The sequence below is a fragment of the Alternaria infectoria genome, assembly GCF_024043175.1.
Source record: "Alternaria infectoria strain BMP 0036 chromosome Unknown scaffold_7, whole genome shotgun sequence".
NCBI classification, from domain to species: Eukaryota; Fungi; Ascomycota; class Dothideomycetes; order Pleosporales; family Pleosporaceae; genus Alternaria; species Alternaria infectoria.
Window position 1 is genome coordinate 1,122,726 of NW_026250696.1, and position 19,699 is coordinate 1,142,424.

Genomic DNA, 19,699 nt, shown 5'->3' on the forward strand with positions numbered 1-19,699 from the left:
TGCTTCGTTTGAACGCTTTGAGATGCCAGGTTCGACATACTACGCCCGTGGATAAAGTCCGTCGATGACTGTGACGAGACTGCGTGCCGACGTCCAGTGGCTCACACGCTTCCGTATGAGACGACTATCACTGCATATGCGTTAGTGATCTCACAACCTTAAAAGTCTTACACTTTTGTAAAGTTCTGGTTCGCGAAGGTTAGTGTGCACTTGATGCACGGAAGTGGTGGACGCTGTGATTAGTAATGTGAATGGGATTTCCCGAGCTGCGACGGCTGTGGAAAGCTGGCCGAGACAGACCGGTCCCGCCGCGCAATCGTTGATTCGAGATGACAGACGCGTCATGAGGAAGGCTGTAACCATGCCAATGCAAATAAGACTGACGGCTGCGCGAATTGCGATGCAGATCCTGTGGGAAACGGTGAGGTAAAGAGCGGAAGATCGGTTGCCCGCCTGTTGTGGAGCTTGTGGAGACGCTTGAGCTTCGCACTGGCACGGCCGTCTCTCACAACGACACCTCACACTGCCGAAAAGCTCTTTTAGAATTCTTGATTCTTTACATACTCTCGAATGAATCCTCACATGATTCGTCGTGGTAAATCTCTATGATTCCCGACATGTTCCAGATGACCTTCTCAGATCTCCGTTCAACCCTTCCTCGTAAACGCCTTCGCTTGTCGCGCGGGAGCCGTAGCTCAAACATCGATCGCATCGACCGTAACGCCCTTGACCCAAGAATACTGCATAGCACGAGCGACCTCCAGAGCCGAGTCGTGCGAAGCCAAAGAACCCACCAAGTATAGACTGGCATCGAGCCCAGCAGTCACACCGCCAGTGGTGATGACGCGCATACCACCCAGGGGCATGGAAGCACGTCGAGCGATGGACTCGCGGCGGCGAGAGTCGCGCCAGGCGTTGCTGCCCTTGCGAGCGATCGACTTCCTACGAGCATGGCCCATGTTGGTGCCCTCGGGAGCGCTCGGCGGCTCACGCGACTTCTTGATGATGTACCTGTAATGGTGAGCGTTGCATGCCACCGCAATTCAAGTCCCACTTACGGGTTGTCGTCGGGGTTCTCGCCTAGGTCGAAGCGGGCGTTGTTCACGACGTATCGCTCCTCCATGACGTCTGTACGCTCCGACATGTCGCGTCTAGCCGCATCTTGACAGATGGTCTCGAGACGGACGTAGTAGTCTGGGTGGGTTGTAGCGGCAAGGCCCTCGAGCATGCCCTGCTGAGCGAGGAGCAGAGCACCGACATCGATGGCGAGGATGGTGCGCTCTTTGCTGGGACTCTTCTCCTGGAGCTCGACGTACTTGGTGAGGAGGCCAAGAGGCTCAGACTTGTTCTTGAGGACCTCAAAGACACCCTCACCACCGGGAACAATGACGACGTCAAAGTCCTCAAGCTCGTCGTTGGCGTCCTGAGATGGATGTCAGCGTAGGTTCCTTGCTTCTCGCGGGTATGCTTACATCGTAGTCCATGTCCGCTTTGATGGTGAGACCCTGGACGGACGTCATGGCAGCAGCCGTGCCGACGAACTGGCAGTTGAAGGCCTTGCTAGCTGTGGTGTGTCAACAAACATCCAATTGACTGAGCTTCTATGCTTACACTTGTCCTTGGAGTCCTGGAGAGAGCGACTGAGGACCTCAAGCGGACCTGCCACGTCGAGCGTGTTGTAGCCCGGGAAGAGGGCAAACAGCACCTTGACCTGCTCGACAGGGCCATCGGTGCTGTCAGCGATTGCACTCATTGTGAATGATTTGGAATAGGATGTGAGTTGGAATGGATTGAGTAAGTTGTTGAAGTGAGCATGAAGTTGTTGGAGGAGAGAGTAGTAGGAAGGAGCGAAGCTGTCTCAGCTGAGAGGGGTAGCTACTATAGTCTCGTGCCCAAGCACCGCGTCACGTCTGTAGCTCTCCTTCCCCAGATATGCAACCCCGCTTAGCACGGACCGTTTGTCGCTGCAAGTAGTCTAGTCGGCGGGGCAAGAACGTCGATCGAAGCTCCCCGCGTGCTGACCCTTGCTGGCCTGTCTCGATCGCATGCGTCCCTGAAACAACCATGATGAGCTGTGAGATGAGTGATGAATAGTGCGAAGCTACTTGGAAACTAGGTGATTCGTGATTGATCAAGGAATCCAGCGTGAGGGCTAAATGTAGCTTCATTGGAATTCACTCATATTGTCACGCACGGACCATGCGTTCACGAGCAGACCATCAACAAAGCACAACCACGGAACATGTTGCTGTCACGAGACATGAGTTTGAAGATGATAAATAGGTAACTCAGACATTCTGCGCAAACTGACTGGCCCTCGGAATATGCCTGGAGACCGCACGCTAGAAAGCATACAAAGTAAGTTGAAACGCAATTGCTCGTTGTAGCTCGGGCCCGCTTGACTACCTATGTACTGCTTCCTTTTGGCAGAGGCCAGATCGACGAAGCTTCTCAGCTGACAGAATAACGCGCTGTTTAAAGCCTAGTCAGCCTTGCTTCCACGCGTTTCCTTGAATCTGACCCTAGCCAAGGATCCGACCCTTCCGAGGTCAGTAGGGCGGACTTTATGTCTGAATTAACGCTTTCCACCTTTCGAAGGTCCTTCGAAAGAAGAGAGCTTATGATAGAGAACAAAGAACATGACTGAAACACAGTCTGCTGCTGTCCCATGAGACTAGAATGATAGCGCAGTTGCGTGGCTGCACTTGATACACGGAAAACCCTAACAAGTCTCCAGCCTTCATTAACATAAGAACATGCAAAGTAGATGATCTGACGTCAACGCGAGCTCTAGGGCGCTTGCTCTTTTTCTTGGATGAGGTGGTTGGGACGTAGTAGAGATATCTCGTGTGAGCGTGAATGGTGGACCCAGACGCACGGACGCGTGTGTTAGCGCGACATTGCCCCAAGTGACAGCATGGAACAAGTCAACCGCAACATGGCGGCACCAAATGATTCCGACGCGTCGCTGGCGGCCGAGTTGAAGCAGACGTCCGCCCAGTCGCCTTCGACACCCACCGCGGCAGCATTGGCTAAGCAGCCTCCGCCCGAGACGAAAGAGAGCTTATGGCTGCGCCGCCTGTCCATCCTCTCCTTTTGGGTGGTCGTGGTGTTCCTGGGCCTACCAATATGGCTGAAGACAACAGCCATCTACAGGGCAGAGCTGCCACTGCAGGACATGACGGACTGGGCTGAGGGCAAGGTAGAACCCTCCAAAGTATGGTACCCTGTCAACAACACAGCTGACACCGCGGCAGGTCTGTAAGCCAGTCTTCCCTCTGCGCATCGCTGTAGAGGCCCCGATCCCTTCCACGGATGCGCAACATCTCCTCCGTACGACGCAACATGCCCTCGACGATATCAACGACTTCTCTGCCCACCACCTCCGACTGATGCTCGCCGATTCTCCCTTGCAGCAAAACGCCTCGCAACAAGTCATTGTCGATGGAATCAGCATCCAGAGCGATGACAAGGACGTGGCCCTGGTCATCCGACTGATACCTGTCGAGACAGGCACAACGCCACGGTCGCAGCTGCAGCCATATTCGCCAACGCTAGACGTATACTACTCGCCCAACCAGATTCCATCGCAGTCGTCGACTGGCTCGAGTCTCGCTACATTCCTCGCTCAGGAACTACACAACATATTTGGTGAAGAGCAGGCGCAGTTGGCGCACGTGTTGTCGGCTACTTCTGGTGCACATGCTGCCAAAGTTAAGGCGCTTTCTCCAGAAACGTCCGCAGAGCTTCAGCGCCAGTCCACGCGCGCCCTGAAGTATGCTCCAACATACCACCTGACGTTCTCCTTATTCAGTCCCTCCTACGCACCTTCCCAGTGGGACATCGAGACTGCTCTCCAGACGTACATGAGCCCTCTTCTTGACGCCTTCTCAGCCATCAGCAACTTCACCGTCGATACGCAAGTACAGCTCTACGCAACATTCGCTCCGTCTGTTCGCCAGCCGGAGTACGATGAAGCTACAAAGGCATGGACTCTCCGCAAGGAAGACCTTAGTGGGTTCGTGAACGCGGCTGAGTGGCCCCTCAGTCCCAGCATTGGCGAGGGGCCGACCGTCAACTTCATTCTGTATGTACCGGATCACACGCAGTCTCCGCTTCTGGTCAAGGAGAATGCAGGGAACAGCTGGTTAATTCCGCAATGGGGTGGTGTACACATACTGAACTTGGAGGGCGAGGCAGACACGCCGGCTGCTTTGACTGCTGAAATGCTCGCACCAGCGATGCACACATTCTCGAATCAGCTCATCTCGTTGTTCGGTCTGCCGCAGAGTCCGGCATCTTTGCCACTTCGCATCTCGACTCTTGAACGCGTCCGAGCTGCATCCCTTATCTTCTCAGCATCTTCCACGTTGGGAGCCTTAGCTCAAGTGTACCAGAAGCTTCCTTCTATCCCAGTACCCGATAACGTTGCCCAGTCTACGCAAGAGACGATTGCACATTTACAGCAAGCCTGCGACTTCCTTCGAGATGGCCGCTTCGCAAGCGCTCTGGAACACGCCCGTGCTGCAGAGGTGGAGGCCGAAAAAGCTTTCTTCGAGCGCTCCATGGTCGGACAGGTCTACTTCCCTGACGAACACAAGGTGGCTGTGTACCTACCCCTACTAGGGCCAGTTGCCGTCCCACTGATCATGGCTGCTTTGAAGGAGCTGAAAGCAGTGCTAAAGCGAGGCTGAAAGCCACGTCGCTTGTCTTAGCCCTAGTACGCCCTGTGGATTCCAGAGATATTGGTACCCAACTCCCACCGGGTTATATCAATCGCTGACGATTGTCACATGTTTCGAAGTATGTTCCGAGGGAACCACAATACCATCCAGAGAGAGCCATGCAGTCGCTTCATGAGTCCTGTTTAGTAGTACAACAGTAGGCTCACGTTGATGGCACGCTATATTAGTCCGGCGGATGTGCACTACTGTACGAATGACCCGAATGATGCCCCGCTGCGGGGTAGCGTAGGGTGGAGCGAGCAACCTCTACTATCACTGGTTATGCGACTCATAGGTTCAATATTAACAAGTCCACGTCCTTAATGTTCGCCCTGCTCGATTGTCTCATGTCCGGTACCTTTCATTGGTCTTTCCTATCCGTGTAGCCCCTGAACGTACTCGGGCGGTGGCTTACGTCCACCACAACTAGTTACATACCTCCACTACTGATGTCTGGATTCGGCTTAGTATGTGTGATGCTGGAGGCGGGACATTGATACCCTCGGTACATAGCGCAACTTCTATAAGACTGATCTATTCTACGACCAACCTTCTATGACCACCCACATAACAGCTCTCATCATGCCTCTCTCCACTAAAGCTGTTGAAGATATTAAGAGCACACTAGATAGTTTCATTGGAGATGGCTCACCGGGTCTCGCCTTCCACGCTATCGACAAATCGGGCAAAACACTTGTCGAGCATGCTTCAGGTATGCTGGGTGTAGATTCCAAGGAGCCTATGAACACTCAGACCACCACCTTTTGGATTGCTTCTTGCACGAAACTGGTCACTGCGATTGCTGTGCTGCAGCTTGTCGAACAGGGCAAGGTACCGTTGGATGATGCTGAATTCATCAAGGATACCGTGCCGGAATTATCGGAGAAGAAGGTCTATGCAGATGGTGTCAACGGTGTTGAGCAAGAGAAGGGAATCACAGTACGAATGCTACTGAGCCATACCGCAGGATTTGGATACCGATTCGCGGATCCGAGGCTTGTAGCGGATGGCATCGAAGGGAGCAGTGGAGACAAACGCGACATTCTCGATTCGAAGCTGGTAAACCAACCGGGCAGTATGTGGGAGTATGGAGTAAGTTGCACGTAAATCCTTCTTCCCGTCCCAGGTACTGACGGAATCGCAGGTCAATATGGACTGGGCCGGTATCGTTCTCGAGCGCGTCACGGGGCAAACACTAGGAGAATACTTCCAAGAACATGTCTTCACACCCGTAGGCATTGCCGCAGAAGGCGCGACCATGTTCCCCTCCAAGGAAGCGCAAAAGAACCTAGCACATATGCATCAACGCGAAACCGACGGCACCCTCAAAGAGCGCGAACATCTCTACAACGGCCCTCTTTCCTGCCCCCAAGAACAGCAAAAGGACTTCCTCCAATCCGGCGGCGCAGGACTCTGGTCAAGACCAAGCGAATACATCAAGATCCTCGCTGCTCTATTGAACGACGGAACGAGCCCACAAACCCAGAAACGCATCCTCAAGAAGGAGACAGTCGACCTCATGTGGGAGAACCAAATCCCCTCCCAGCCCGACTTTGCACGTGCTAATGTTCCACCCGCGAACCCTTTGCTTGTTAACCAAGCAGCGGATATGTATCCTCAGCCCGGAAACCCTCCTCAGGGATGGGGCTTTGGCGGTTTCATCACGATTGAGCCTGGTCAGTCTGGTCGCGGGGCTAATACGCTGTGGTGGATGGGCTTGTGTAACTGCTTCTGGTGGGTGGACAGGGAGAAGGGCGTTGCGGGTATGCTGGCTTCGCAGGTGCTTCCCAATGGTGATCCCAAGGTTATTCCTGCATGGTTCATGGCTGAGAAGGGTGTTTATGATGGGTTGCAGTCAGGAGCTCGATAAGTACGATGCACAAGGCGTCTTTGATTGGCGGTGTCACGTAGCAAAGCGCGCAAACAGAGGCCGTTGGTCTAAAGGCAGGTGATGGGAAGCAACCGCACTAGAAAGAGAACTCATAATGCCTCCATGTACAGCAGCTTCATTGTCTGCGCGCGCGTTTGCTTGTCAAATGGATACTTGAAGATATAAAGCAAGCATCCCCCAAGACGCGAGCAAGAAGAAATATCTATCTCTACTACAAGACACAATATTTCTTCACTTCCACGACTCCGACTATCTACTCATCACTCCAATCCTCAATCTACATTCTACAAGTCAGCAAGCCTCACTCACTACATTTACACAACATTGCAATGATCCTCTCCCGCATCCTATCCATCACCCTCCGGTTCGCGCAATTCGTCTGCGCAGCCGTAGTCCTCGTCCTCACATCCATCCTCCTCCACCAAAACCGCCACATGGACGCCAGCGACTGCCACGGCCGCCTCATCTACAGCGTCATGATAGCCGGCATATCGGTCATCGCATCCCTCCTCTGGCTCTTTCCCACCACGTCTCACATCGTCAATTTTGTCGGTGATCTTATCTTTTGCGGCGCGTGGGTCGCTGCCTTTGGCTTGCTGCAGGATTATTATAGGAATGGTATAGATTGTGGTAGTATCTGGGCGTGGAATCAGATGACGGTTAGGAATGGGATGTGCAGTAGGTGGAATGCGGCTCAGGCGTTTGCGTTTCTGAGCGCGGTGTTTTGGTGCGTGAGTTTTGGGTTGGGGGTGCTGGTCTGGAGGAGGGGTGGTGGCAAGCGGGTAGGTGCGGGTAGGGTCTAGGGGGATGATCAAATGGAACTTTCGCGAGGCATGGTTGGGATTTGTTAGTTCGTTTACTACATCTTGCGGGGTTTGCGACTGCAGTAAATGGTTTGGGATTTTCTTTGTTGCATCTTCGTGCGGCGTGGATTCTTGAAGAAGCCGCGGACGGGACCTCGGGACGCGCTGTCGCCTTATTAGACCAGGCCTGGTATGGTAAGGATTATCATCAACTTCAACTGAATTTACGCCTTGTAAACCCCAACATACAAACTCTTGTCGCCGTGCAAGCCCGAGCTCCAAATCTACGCTACTTCAATGTTCTGCTGTTGTGACTCTGATTCGTTGCCGGTCATCAGGCGTCCAAGGGGTCCGTAGATCCTGCGAAATTCTCCACCCGTCTAGGCTGCCAGCGTCTCCGTCCGGCAAGTTCTTACTCGGTTCCTTGCGAAGCGGGATTTCGCACGACGTTTGCCATAGAGCTGGATCATCAGGCCCCATGGACGCCTGGAATGTTGTATATGGCTAATGCACTGCACAGGCAGCATGCTGTCTAGTTCTGGCGCCATCAGATCTAGGTACATGGCGCTCATTGTATAAAGATACTCTATCGTCTGCTCTTCTTACTCATATCTTCACGGCCGATATTGCATCTCACATCTCGAAATACTTGCACCATGCTATCTCCACTCACTATCGGTCTCGGTTTGCTACCACTGCTCAGCGCAGCGTATCTCGAGGAGCCTCCGACTACCGCGGCTCCAGACACCGTTGCAGACTGCTCATACTGGCATGTCGCCGCAGAGACCGACACATGCGCCAGTATAAGTGAATACTGGGGTCTCACAGATGCGCAGTTGACCGCATACGTACGGCGCGAATGCCATAAAACTCTGTGCAAATACTAACATTGAGACAGAACCCAAGTCTAGCCGACGGCTGCAAAGTCATTTCGGGTAACTCTTACTGCATCGAAAGAAACTTGGGCAAGCCTGTACCGTCATCTGCCACCAGCACTCTTGTGACTGTGACAAGCACCAGCCAGACGCCAACGCCGACTCCCACGACGCCTTTAGAGATCTGTGAGGAAGAAGCCGGTAGTTACGCGAGATACTGCCCACGTTGTCTTTACCGCTGCGAGAACGCGACACAGAACATGGCGCAGTGCTTCTACAGTACTTTCTTCACTATCAATGGCGTTCAGAGTCAATGCTGGCAGCACGGAGGCAACGATTGTGCGAACCAGGCGGCGGCCGCTGTGTGCCCAGACCAATAGTCCATGTCGCGGCCAAGCAATTATCAAAAGAGGTGGACTAGATCTTCGACAGACATGGTACTGGGTACACGGGTGAAAGCATCTAAGGAAAGAGCTGATGAACGCCAAGAATAACATATCTAGTTCATGTGTTCCAAGACCTCGGTCAGATCTATCGGAGATTTGGAGGGTTACCCTGATGGATCTTCTTCGTCATCTTTGTGGGCCGTTGTACAGGCGGCAGGCTATGCACACACAGATTTCACCACAGCGCACAAGTTTCAGCAGACAATATAGATGAAATCCTCGATTTAGCGGCGGTTGAGAACGGATGAGTTATACAAACCTTGGAAGTCCATTGCGGCAATGAGTGACAATGACGACGGTGTCATAACCGCCAAAATTGACGACTTGCCCACCTCTTCGCATTCGCGATCGCAGTTTTAGCCTTTTAGATCTTGATACATCCGATACCGTCAATCAGCGTTGAGGACATTCGCTACCATGCATTAGTACCGTGACGCAATGGCAAAACACCAGTGCGCCAAGCTGTATATGTTTGTTAACATACACTCGACACCACCTCGCCTAAACATGATGCTTGCACGTTTGCATCAGCCGGCATACAAATAAAGATACGCGATGTGCTTCCCCGCAATCGACATACTATCCCCCGATGCACGATCTCGCATTTGACTCCCGAGGAGCTCATCCGGCACCTGACTAGGGAGCTTAACCACCGGCCAAGACAACGTCGACCCACCATATATTAAGCTGAAGCACACATTCTTAGCTAGCGCACGATCGCATACCAGAAAGAGCATGTGTGACCTTTTCACCCCGGATCCATCTATAACAAAAGGCCCAACTAGAGCCTCACCCCGACGTAATAGGCCCGATAGAATATATCAAGCCCACATTTACTGGTGGTTGGAGCGATGATTTTATCCCTTTGCAATCAAAATGGTTGCAGACGAGAGTTTGCGGTGGGCAGCCAAGAAGTGATGGAGGACGAATGCAAGGGCTTTCTAGTGTATTGGGGACGTCTTAGCACGATAGGGACGTTTTGGTACAATGGGGACGTTTTAGTGTTATAGGGACGTTTTTTTGGTATATAACATGCCTTGGTCTTGACTCAATTACCTACATCTCCATCAGCTCGTTCTGCGACTTCCTCGATTCTTTCGCATCCAGCAGCATGAAGTACTCATTCACTCTTGCCGTTGCGGCTTTGTGCGTTGAAAGCAGTGTCGCAACACCGCTCAACCTAGAGGCCAGACAGGTAACCAACACCACTTCTACCCAAAAGGCTCTACTGACATCTGCTCAGCAAGGCAGTGGCGCAGGTCCCTATGCTCCGGGCAGTTACAAGACCGAAAGCTCTCTCCAAGGCCACACAATCTACTACCCAACCAAGAGCACCGGCTCCGAAAAGCTCCCTGTGCTCGTCTGGGGCAACGGTGCATGTAGCACCGACGGCCGCTCCAACTCGGCTCTCTTGCAGAACATCGCCAGTTACGGTTTCCTGGCTATTGCTGAGGGTGGCCCCAACGGCGGCGGTACATCCAATGCTCAGACCATGAGGCAGGCCATTGACTGGGTCACCCAGAACGCCGGCAAAGGAAACTATGCCAACGTTGATGCGAGCAAGATCATGGCCGCAGGCTTCTCGTGCGGTGGCGTCGAAGCCATCGACAACATCTGGGACAGCCGCGTCGACACCATCGGAATCATCAGCTCAGGTCTACTGACCAACTACACTGCGGCCAGTAACTGGAGGAAGCCAGTGCTTTTCGTCTTGGGTGGTTCAGGCGACATCGCTTACGGAAACGTAAGTTCTCCTTACCTGCTCCTTTCTGTTGTGTGCAAGATGAACTAACAAGGATTCTAGGGCGAGCGTGACTACAAGAACATGCCTGCTGGTGTTCCAACCTGGAAGGGCAACATTCCCGTCGGCCACGGCGGTACACTCGGCGATGCTAATGGCGGCCGTTTCGGCAAGGCGATCCTCAACTGGATGCTGTGGACTATGAAGGGAAACACACAGGCGGCATCTTACTTTACCAGTGGTTACCAGGCTGATGGATATCAAGTTGAGTCTAAGAGCTTGAACTCGTTGAAGCCGTTCTGAGTGCCGGAACGCGAAGGCGTAGTCGTGGAGAATTTTATGAGAGAGACCATACCTAGGTATAGGATGCCAATCATCCCTATTCGGAGTTATCATATTCGAGCAAAAAACCAGTGTTATGAACATGCACTTTCCATAATCAAGCTCTGCGACGTTGTCAGCGCTCAACGGCACCGAATTCCCATCCCCACACTCCGCTAACCCCTCCGCGTTAGAGCTCCCGTCAGCATTCACCCACCCCACCATGGATACCCCAACAACATCATCGTCTCATCCCAGTACCGTTACACGACAAACCAAACCAACCCATCTCAACACCACCTCGCTCTCCAAAATGTCCACCCCCCTCGCCACAGTAGCCATAATCTCAATCGGGCAAATGGGCCTCGGCATCGCCGCACTCCTCACCTCGCACAACTACCGCATAACAACCAACATCAGCGGCCGCAGCGCCGCCACAAAAGCGCGCGCGGAATCCGCTGGCATACACCTCTATGCTACAGACGAGGAGCTCGTCGCAGATGCAGACTATATATTGAGTATCGTGCCACCGCGTGACGCCGTGGCAACGGCGAAACGCGTGGTATCGGCGCTGCAGTCAGAGAAGTGTAAGAGCGAGAGGAGGGAGAAGGAGAAGGGTGTGGTGTGGTATTTGGATCTGAATGCTATTAGTCCGGGCACAGTGAGGGGGGTAGCGGGACTGTTTGAGCAAAATGAGAAAGATGTTGTGTTTGTAGACGGGGGCATTATCGGTGGCCCACCAGCGCCGCCGCCGTCACAGACAGAACAGAGTGCTTGGACAAGACCCGGTATCCCGGTATCAGGACCTCATCCTCTGGACTCTGCACCCATTTCCGGGGCCCATCTAGCTGAAGTACTTAACACGCGGTATCTCGGCGGGGAAGTCGGGACAGCGTCCGGGCTGAAATGTTGTTTCGCAGCGCTATCAAAAGGGTTTACGGCGTTGGCGCTGCAATCTTTCTCGTCAGCGGAGTCGCTGGGTGTGCTGGATCCGCTGCGTGATTATCTTGACGTATATAGTCCGGGTACGAGGCAGAAGGCAGAGAAGAGTGTGGTGGGGTGTACTGGGAAGGCTTATCGCTGGGTGGAGGAGATGATGCAAATTGGTGAGTGTTTTCGAACGGAAGGTGGGACGGCGGGTGAGGCAAGTGTATTCAGGGAGATTGCGGATGTATTTAATGGGTTGGCTGATGTTGTGGAGAGGAATGGGAAGGAGGAGATGGAGAGTGTGGAAGGCGTTGTTGGAGCGTTGTTGAAGGATCAGAGGGATAAGAAGAGTTAGTGGAAGCGTAAGTCTGCTGTTTTGGTGGTATGCACATGCAGCTTTTTGCATGGGCGCGCGTTGTCACATTAGGCCTGGTCATTACACGTATTCAGATTAGAACTCCATACCCCCGCGCTATGCTACCTAACAGAATCATGGTCATCAATTTAACATAAATCATGCCCTCCGAGCATTACGGCCATCACCGTACGCCAACGTGCGTCCCATGTCCATTACCGTACTCGATCCTGCCGCACTACTACCGCTGACGCCCCTCTTGTGCCCAGCCTCCATACTGCTTCTGTCCTCAACCAGCGCCCTTCGTCCATCGACGCTCTGTCCAACGAGCCTACCACTGAATTGGTGCCAGCAATTGGGCGCTTGGAGGATATACTTTTCCATCGCAATCCTGAATCTATTCCTGTAGTCACGCGGCGACGTGATGGTAGGCTTGTTCTTGCCGCGATCCTTGATCCAACTCTCTAGCTTCTTGTCCCAAGTGTAGGTGCGAATGCAGTCGATAATGCCTACGATGATCTCGCGTTGTGTGTCGTCAAATCCTGCCATGAGAGAGTAGTCCATAACGTTGTTCTGTGATAGGAAAAGCGTATCGTTGAACACACTTGCTTTGAGCAACTTCTTGGTGTGCTCACGGACGAAGATGGGTGTCTCAGAGTAGATGATGTCAACAAGATTCTCGTCGAGAAGAACTTCATCTCGTTCGCCAGTGGCTTGGATCTTGCGATTGCGCATACTGCCCTTGAGATCGTAGCGGCGATTCGGTTCGCGATCGTAGAATAGGTTCTCCATAACAAGCATGTACCAGTCAAAGTCACGACCGGTGGGTGTCTTGATCTGGACTTGGAAAAGGCCAAACATCTTAGCGATGACGCTGGGTAGCGATTTGAAGAGATTCTGGTGCGTAAAGGCAAAGTAGTTAGGGCCGAACTTGAAGAATGCTTGAACTTCGACTGGAGAGAGTGACTTCAGGACAAATCGGTCGTCGAGGGTCTTCAAAAAGATTGACTTGGACTTCCCGCCCTTGGAATCCCATTTCGAACAGCGGGAGAGGGACTCCACGAAGCGTTCTGCCACACCGCATTTGCGGCGGAGTGCGTCGAAAGATTGGGCGTAGAAAATCTTGCAGTGCGCCTTTACCCCACGATTGGTGAAACTGTACCGGATGTTGTGGTTTTCTTCATGCAGCAGATTTCGTTCGACTGACTCTTCAAACGTTTCCATAACGCCATCACTTGAAGTAAAATCGCGGAAGGTTTGTCGTTTGGCAACATAATCTGGACACGACAGCGCCAATGCAATAATGGAACTGGGTTCGTCTTCCCGGATGATGATATCCGAGTTCTCCCAGACGTGCTCGATCTGTGAAAATGGATACTCAAGCGGCGTCCATCCACTTGCTGATCGCTCGGACCAGAAACTGGTAAGAATCTTGAGTAACGTGTTCTTCTCGTGTTTGGGGAGCTCAAGAGAGTTTTCCAGCTGCGAGTCACTTAGACTCAGAAGTTGAGAACCAGCGAGGCTTTCCGGTAGGGGAATGTCTTCTGGCGTCGTCTCCGTATCACTGATGTCGTTCTCGGGATCTGATGGGAAGTGGCTTGGTGATTTGGGCGACTCATCGCTGCTGGGAAGTTGGGCCATTTCATCATGAGGGTGTCGCCTCTCCACCGGCGATTGTGACGCTGTTGTGTCACCAGTGTGCTCTGTGAAAGTGCTGTCGCCAAGTGTACTGTTGTCTAGACTTGCCCGAGGAGGAGTTGGAGTACGCAGATCTTCATCAGAATCCTCATTCTCTTGTACAGCGTCATGAACGTTTTTGTACACCTCGACAACCGGTTTAGAGGAGGCGAGTGGGAACGCACGCACTTGTCTAGCTCGATCATTACGTCTTTCGCGCATACGTTGGTTCTGGAATTCCCGTGACAGCTGTTCGAAATGCTGCGCAATCTTCGATACCTTGTTTTGACTCTTGTAGGGTATAGATCGAGGTATGCGAGATGAGGACTTGGATTGCTTTGGGGTAGACAATCCTAGCCCAAGTCGCTCTGTCATACGCTCAAAAGCCTTTGTAGAGTCGTTGGAGTTCGGCTTCGGACTAGTGGGCGCATTGTTGGAGACCGATGAGCCTGGAAAAGGGCCAATATGTTTAGCGATATTTCCAGGCTGAGATTGTGTTCTCACAAGTGCTGTTGGACGGGCCGGCGCCTCACGTCGACCAGGTTCCACCAGCCGCGGGATTTTGCTTTCAACTGTGATGTTCGAAGCTGACGGCAGGGGTGATGGGCTACTCGGCATGTTCTCAATAGCTTCAGCAAGCGACTTATCAATCGGGTTTACCCGGGGAAGACTGGTAGGCGTAGGCGACCCCTCGTCGAACTTGCTAGGATCAGAAGCAACAGTTGGTGTCTTGGTCAGTTCTTCGTTTGCGACTGCAGGGGTCTCAGGATAGTTGGACGGCACTGCGAGATCCAAATGACGGACGTCTTCCCGTTCAAGTGCCTCCCGTGGGGTCTGGATTGGCAGGTCTGAACTAGGCTTGGCCAGAGGGGGCGTGCTGGGTCCAGACGTCTGTTCTCCCCCGTCCACAGGCTGATCGCTAGTCGAACTCTCTTCTTTGACAACGGAGCTCAACATGTCGCGGGCCATTTCTGGTGACAAATTAGATGGTCTCGGCGATAACGCAATCGACTCATCCTTCTCATCGATGTACGAATCGTCCGCACCTGATTCCCCGCCCTCGTCCACAGATGCCAAAGAGCTCGTAGACTCATCCCGCTCCAAAAATCTCTTCAGCTGCATGTTCGCGTACCTCCTGATATCTCGCTCGGACGGGAAGAACTGCTGTTCGAACTCCAGAAAGGTCACATCCCAAGCGATTGCCTTTTCCTGAATGGCGCGGATCGCGCGATTCATAGGGATGATCTCGTAGTATTTGGAGTTCATGTACTTGTCTTGGAGCTTGGATTTCAGCCACTCGTGTTCCTCGTTCGCCCGTTTCAGAAGTATCTCAACTTCCTTGCGGCACACATCCACCTTCTCTGGAATGACATCTTCAACATGAATCCCCTGGATACGAGCGCGAAGCGAGTCCATGAAGCAGTCCAACTTATCCTCGATCATCAAATATTGGCTATTCTTCAATCTTAGGTCGCTATCCACTTTCCAGGTCACATTCGGCTTGGGAGCGATGACCTCGTACATCGGTACGGGGTCATACTGGATACGCAGAGCAACATTGCTGTAGCCGAAGTAGCGGACGTGGTCCTTGTGAATGTCGTGGGGACATATACCCGCTCGTGGATGCAGCTTGGTACTCCAGAAAGTCAACTCGAGGTATTTGGCGAAAGAGTATCTCCAACTCCACTCCGACATGGGAAAAGCTTGCGTTTCCTGGCCACATATTCGGCAACAGCTCCACATGAGAATGGTTTGATACATGCCTTTCAGCTTCGGTGGGTGCTTCTGGACAATAACCGTCATCTGACCTTCTCCGTGCACGTATTGCCGAGAATGATCGAGCATTCTCCGGTCGCAATTGCCCACTTCACAAGCAACACTGGCTGAAGTGCACAAGTCCTCCACGTATTGGCCCAATGTGCAGTCTGGCGTGAAGCCATCGTCGTAATCATGTTCTTGGTAAAAGCCAAGCGCGATGATTTCTGGTCCGATGCAGGGAGTTGAGGTTACAGTATTGACAACACTGTAGAGTACGGCGATCTTCTGGTGGTTGAACGGGTCGTAGAGATCCGTGTTACCCGAGAGATACTGCTCCCACTGTCGCTTCTGTGTTAGGTACTGATTCAATGCCTTGTCGTATTCTGATGCATGCACTGCAGATAAGAATTCCCGAACTTGCTTTGAAGCCTTCTCCACCACGGTGTGGACCATCTCGGGCTGTACGAGTTCGAACTTCTGGCCAATTTCACCGGGCTTTTCGTCACTTTCATCAGCAGTGTACTGGTTCTTGAGCTTCTTCAGATGGCCAAGCTTTGCTTCATACTGGCGGGCCTGTTCGAGCAGATAAGGTTGCATGAATTTGACGAATGGCGAAGAAGAGAGGATCTTTGTTCGGTGGTTTTCGACCATGTCGCTATAGTAAGAGGGTGCAGCATCGCTAGATCGCAGGTCGTTCCCATCATGCAACGCGTTAGGAGGCTGAGAAGCGGTATCGTCTCCACCGCTTTGAGTTCGTGAGCCGTCTTGATCTTGGCGGTCCAAGGCGAGAGTACCAGTAATGGATGCTGTTGGTGTATCTATGAATTCGTCGCGCATCAAGCAAGTCTCGAGCCGAAGATTGTACACGACATACGTCATGAACTCAGTAACGCGTTTCAACCTGACCAGGTTATGACTCTCGGCACCTCGTAGAACAATTGTGCAGCCTAGTTCTTTTTGGCACCCAGACAGAAAGATGTAGGTTTTCCTTGCATTCTTGTGCACGTAGGTCTTGACATCAAACCTGCCGCAAGACCCAAGATGGGTTGGGTCTATGGCCAACTTGTCGACGGATGAGATCATTTTCGAATTTGTGCATCGCGCGACAGCGTTCAGTACTGTAGGCTTGACGTTGTAGACTACGGCAATTCCCTCTTTCTCCAGGAATTCGAGTGCCAAGCCAGACACATTACGTTGTACGAGCAGGACGTGAGGTTGGAGAGCTGCGATACGACTTACGAGGTTACGAAGGTATTCCCGCTCCTGAGCGATGACGGGCTCAAGGCTCATGAAGTGTGTTTGGTGTCGCGCATACTCAATAGCGAAAGTGATGATGGCGATTCTTGGGTTGGGTATATTGCGCGGCATACTCCGCAGGGCAACGTTCTTGGTAAAGACCACTCCCGATACGTATGCGGTGTCCTTTGGCTTACCACCCGGGATCTTTTTCAACTTGATGTAGTTCCTCACGTCGATGTCATCTCCTCTATCTACATCAGGATTGACGTCATCTGTACACTGTCGTAAGATCGGGATCAAGGCCTTTTCCCAACTGGACGCGTGCGGTACTCCAGCGTCGTTCAACATCTGTATCAGGAGCTTTCGTGCATGATCTAGACTGGCCTTGTTGAGTTCGACCTTGGGTGTCATACCCTGCATTGATGCGCTACGGGTGATTCTCCCTCCGGGTGGTGTTGGTGAAGGAGACGGCTGGAGTTGTGGTGTTCCCGGTCCGCTACCGCCGTAGCCGGTATAAGGTCTTAGCAGGGTGTTGCTTTTCGATCGCCTTGGGGAGGCTCGGTGAGTTATGCTGCTTACGCTCAGATTCCTTCGTCGAGATGGTCGATTTCCGTTGCGGCTTGTGATGCTAATGTTATCTGCATCTCGAGCATGGCCCGCGCCTATGACACTCCTATCACCAGCCCTTGACTTTCCTTTTCTCATGGCTGCCAACAGACCACCTAAACCACCTCTTTCATGATCCAAATTCGCGCCAGCCGCAGGATCTTCTCTCAGAGTCGCGAAGATGCTGGCGTGATCTTCTTCGCTCGAGCCCTCGTCCGACATGAAGGGAGCAAGATCTGGGTCGATTATGTTATCGTGGTGGAAGGCCGACAGGCTTGGTTGACTGCGTGAGTTATCGTGATACTGATGGAAGGGCGCGCGATCGTCATGCTTGACATTACGCATGTGTTGGTGTTTGGAAGGGTGTCGTTTGTGGCTCGACGAACGGGGTCTCCCGCCCAGAGACCGCAGAGATCGCGACGAGCTCGGACGGGTCAAAGTTTGAGGACCAAGTTCTATGACATGTGACCGGCGTTTCTTTTCACTGCCCACCTTCCGAGACATGGGGATGCTGATGGTCGGTGTTCCGATCTTTGTATGATCACTTTCAACATGATCAGCCTCGTCGTCGTCCGAGTACTGAGTCCTGTCCCCGTTGTCGTAAAGAGAGGCTTGGTCGCCATCATCAGTGTAGTCGGAAGAGTCATCGTCATGGCCGTATATGATACCCTCACATGGTTTGCATACCTTCAGGTTGCTTTGCTGTCCAAATATCTTACCTGACACAATAGACGTGCACTTGGAATCGAAGATTTGCCCACATGTACGGCAGTGATGCTTACGTCTAAAAGTAGTAAAAGCATCACCGCAGCTGAAACAAGCTTTAGCATTTTCGTCTCGCATCCAGAACTCGCGGTCTAGGATCTTTCTTCGCATTTGAGTGAAAGTGCTTCTCGACATGTTGTGTACCGCAGGCGCAGCCTGGGCTTGTCGCTGAATCTCTTCGATAGGAGCAACAGCAGGAGTGCGTATCGTGGAAGTTGTGATAATAGAACTCAACCCGTCAGAAGAAGAGGCCCTGGAAGGCCGGTAGCCTGGGAGGTGTGAAGGACCGACATGGAGCATGGGGGGACGCTGCGGCTCCGGTGCGTGTATGGTAGTTTGGGAGCTAGCGGTGTTGTTGCGACCGAGTTGAATCCTCTCCGGGGACTTCTCAGGCTGTTCCCTTGGCTTGTTAGGCGCAGAGCGGGTGGGTTGATACTGGCTGTCGGCGCGGGAGCTGACCCTGCTCAGACTTTCGCGCGGGGTGTCTGACCCGGCCTTGAAAGTGGCGCCATCACCCGCTTGACCTTCGCCTTTCACGAGCACCATGTCATCGTCATCGGTATCGTCACTTTCCTGACCTGCCAGGTCAAAGTCGCCCTTCTGTCTCCTAGTAGCGTTGTCGCGGTTTGGAGCGAAGCGCGGGGAATCTAGCCTTTGGGTTCCTAGCGCAGGATCTCTCGGCGTGTTGCTTCTTGGTAAGTCGACGGTGGAGGTGCTTTGGCTCCTAGAGTGTGGGCCCATAGGGCTCAGAATCGAGGATTCGTCGTGTTTTGCTGTATGCCCTGTGTCGACGCTCGGGGTCATTGAGTTCCGGGACCGCGCAGTACCGAGGGAAGCCTTGGACGCATTCATGGACGTCTTACTGGAGAGCGTAGTACTAGATATGTTGGAGTCGCGGGAGGGAGGCAGGGCGTCAGGGAAGTTGGCTGTTGCTGGAGATTGCATGCGCGATGACGGCCTAGAAGTGACAACGGGTGAAGACACGGAAGTCCCCCCTGGGCTTCGAGTGACAGCCGCTGACTTTGAGGCCGGCGAAGTCCCGCTCCTGCCATCTTGTGATTGTTCTCTGACGCCTCCTACAGAAGCTCTCAGGCGACTGTACAGCCCACTAAAGCCACCCTGTACCAAGTCTATGCCCTTGGGCTCGCCAACTGAGCTCGGGGCCGGTGGCACAGTGAAGTCGTCGAAGGTGGTGAGCGTGTCGGAGCGTGATGCCTGGGCATGCATTTGGTAGAGCGAAGGCGGCTGCAGCGAGCCCCGCCGCGAGTCTCTGGACATGGCTGCCGTCAGAAGAATTGCAGTCTGCGGGTGCAGTAGGAAGTATCGAGTGTGTCCAGACGGATCGGCGTCCGACAGTGGCCTGTGGTGAACAGCATCAGGCTTCAGGTGGGATCATGCCTAGGTAGTCTGGCGGACAGCGAGGTGGAGTCGAGGATGGCGGATGATTCGTTACACGTGTGTTGCTTCGGCTTCATGGGAATGGGGAAGAAGATTCCAGTCGCCGACAGTAGTCAGCTACGACGGCACTGGCAGCTGGAGCATCACGAGGTGCATACAGCTAGCTAGGCATG

At 53.0% G+C, this 19,699-nt stretch overlaps 5 protein-coding genes across 5 annotated transcripts; 3 read left to right on the forward strand and 2 right to left on the reverse strand.

Moving 5' to 3' along the window:
- Positions 1-695: 695 nt before the first annotated feature.
- J4E92_005249 (uncharacterized protein) lies at positions 696-1,753 on the reverse strand (the record flags this gene model as incomplete). The annotated part of the gene is made up of 4 exons (XM_051496632.1): positions 696-1,011; positions 1,059-1,423; positions 1,473-1,564; positions 1,612-1,753. The coding sequence occupies 4 exons, from the start codon at positions 1,751-1,753 to the stop codon at positions 696-698; spliced, it is 915 nt and encodes a 304-aa protein (XP_051353352.1).
- Positions 1,754-2,917: 1,164 nt separating this feature from the next.
- On the forward strand, positions 2,918-4,694 carry J4E92_005250 (uncharacterized protein; the record flags this gene model as incomplete). Its single annotated transcript, XM_051496633.1, has 2 exons — positions 2,918-3,202; positions 3,258-4,694. The coding sequence occupies 2 exons, from the start codon at positions 2,918-2,920 to the stop codon at positions 4,692-4,694; spliced, it is 1,722 nt and encodes a 573-aa protein (XP_051353353.1).
- A 612-nt stretch (positions 4,695-5,306) lies between these two features.
- Positions 5,307-6,594, forward strand: J4E92_005251 (uncharacterized protein; the record flags this gene model as incomplete). The annotated part of the gene is made up of 2 exons (XM_051496634.1): positions 5,307-5,816; positions 5,869-6,594. The coding sequence occupies 2 exons, from the start codon at positions 5,307-5,309 to the stop codon at positions 6,592-6,594; spliced, it is 1,236 nt and encodes a 411-aa protein (XP_051353354.1).
- Positions 6,595-9,850: 3,256 nt separating this feature from the next.
- On the forward strand, positions 9,851-10,783 carry J4E92_005252 (uncharacterized protein; the record flags this gene model as incomplete). Its single annotated transcript, XM_051496635.1, has 3 exons — positions 9,851-9,934; positions 9,983-10,483; positions 10,544-10,783. The coding sequence occupies 3 exons, from the start codon at positions 9,851-9,853 to the stop codon at positions 10,781-10,783; spliced, it is 825 nt and encodes a 274-aa protein (XP_051353355.1).
- Positions 10,784-12,242: 1,459 nt separating this feature from the next.
- J4E92_005253 (uncharacterized protein) lies at positions 12,243-19,406 on the reverse strand (the record flags this gene model as incomplete). Its single annotated transcript, XM_051496636.1, has 1 exon — positions 12,243-19,406. One exon carries the CDS (start codon positions 19,404-19,406, stop codon positions 12,243-12,245), a length of 7,164 nt encoding a protein of 2,387 aa, XP_051353356.1.
- Positions 19,407-19,699: the final 293 nt, after the last annotated feature.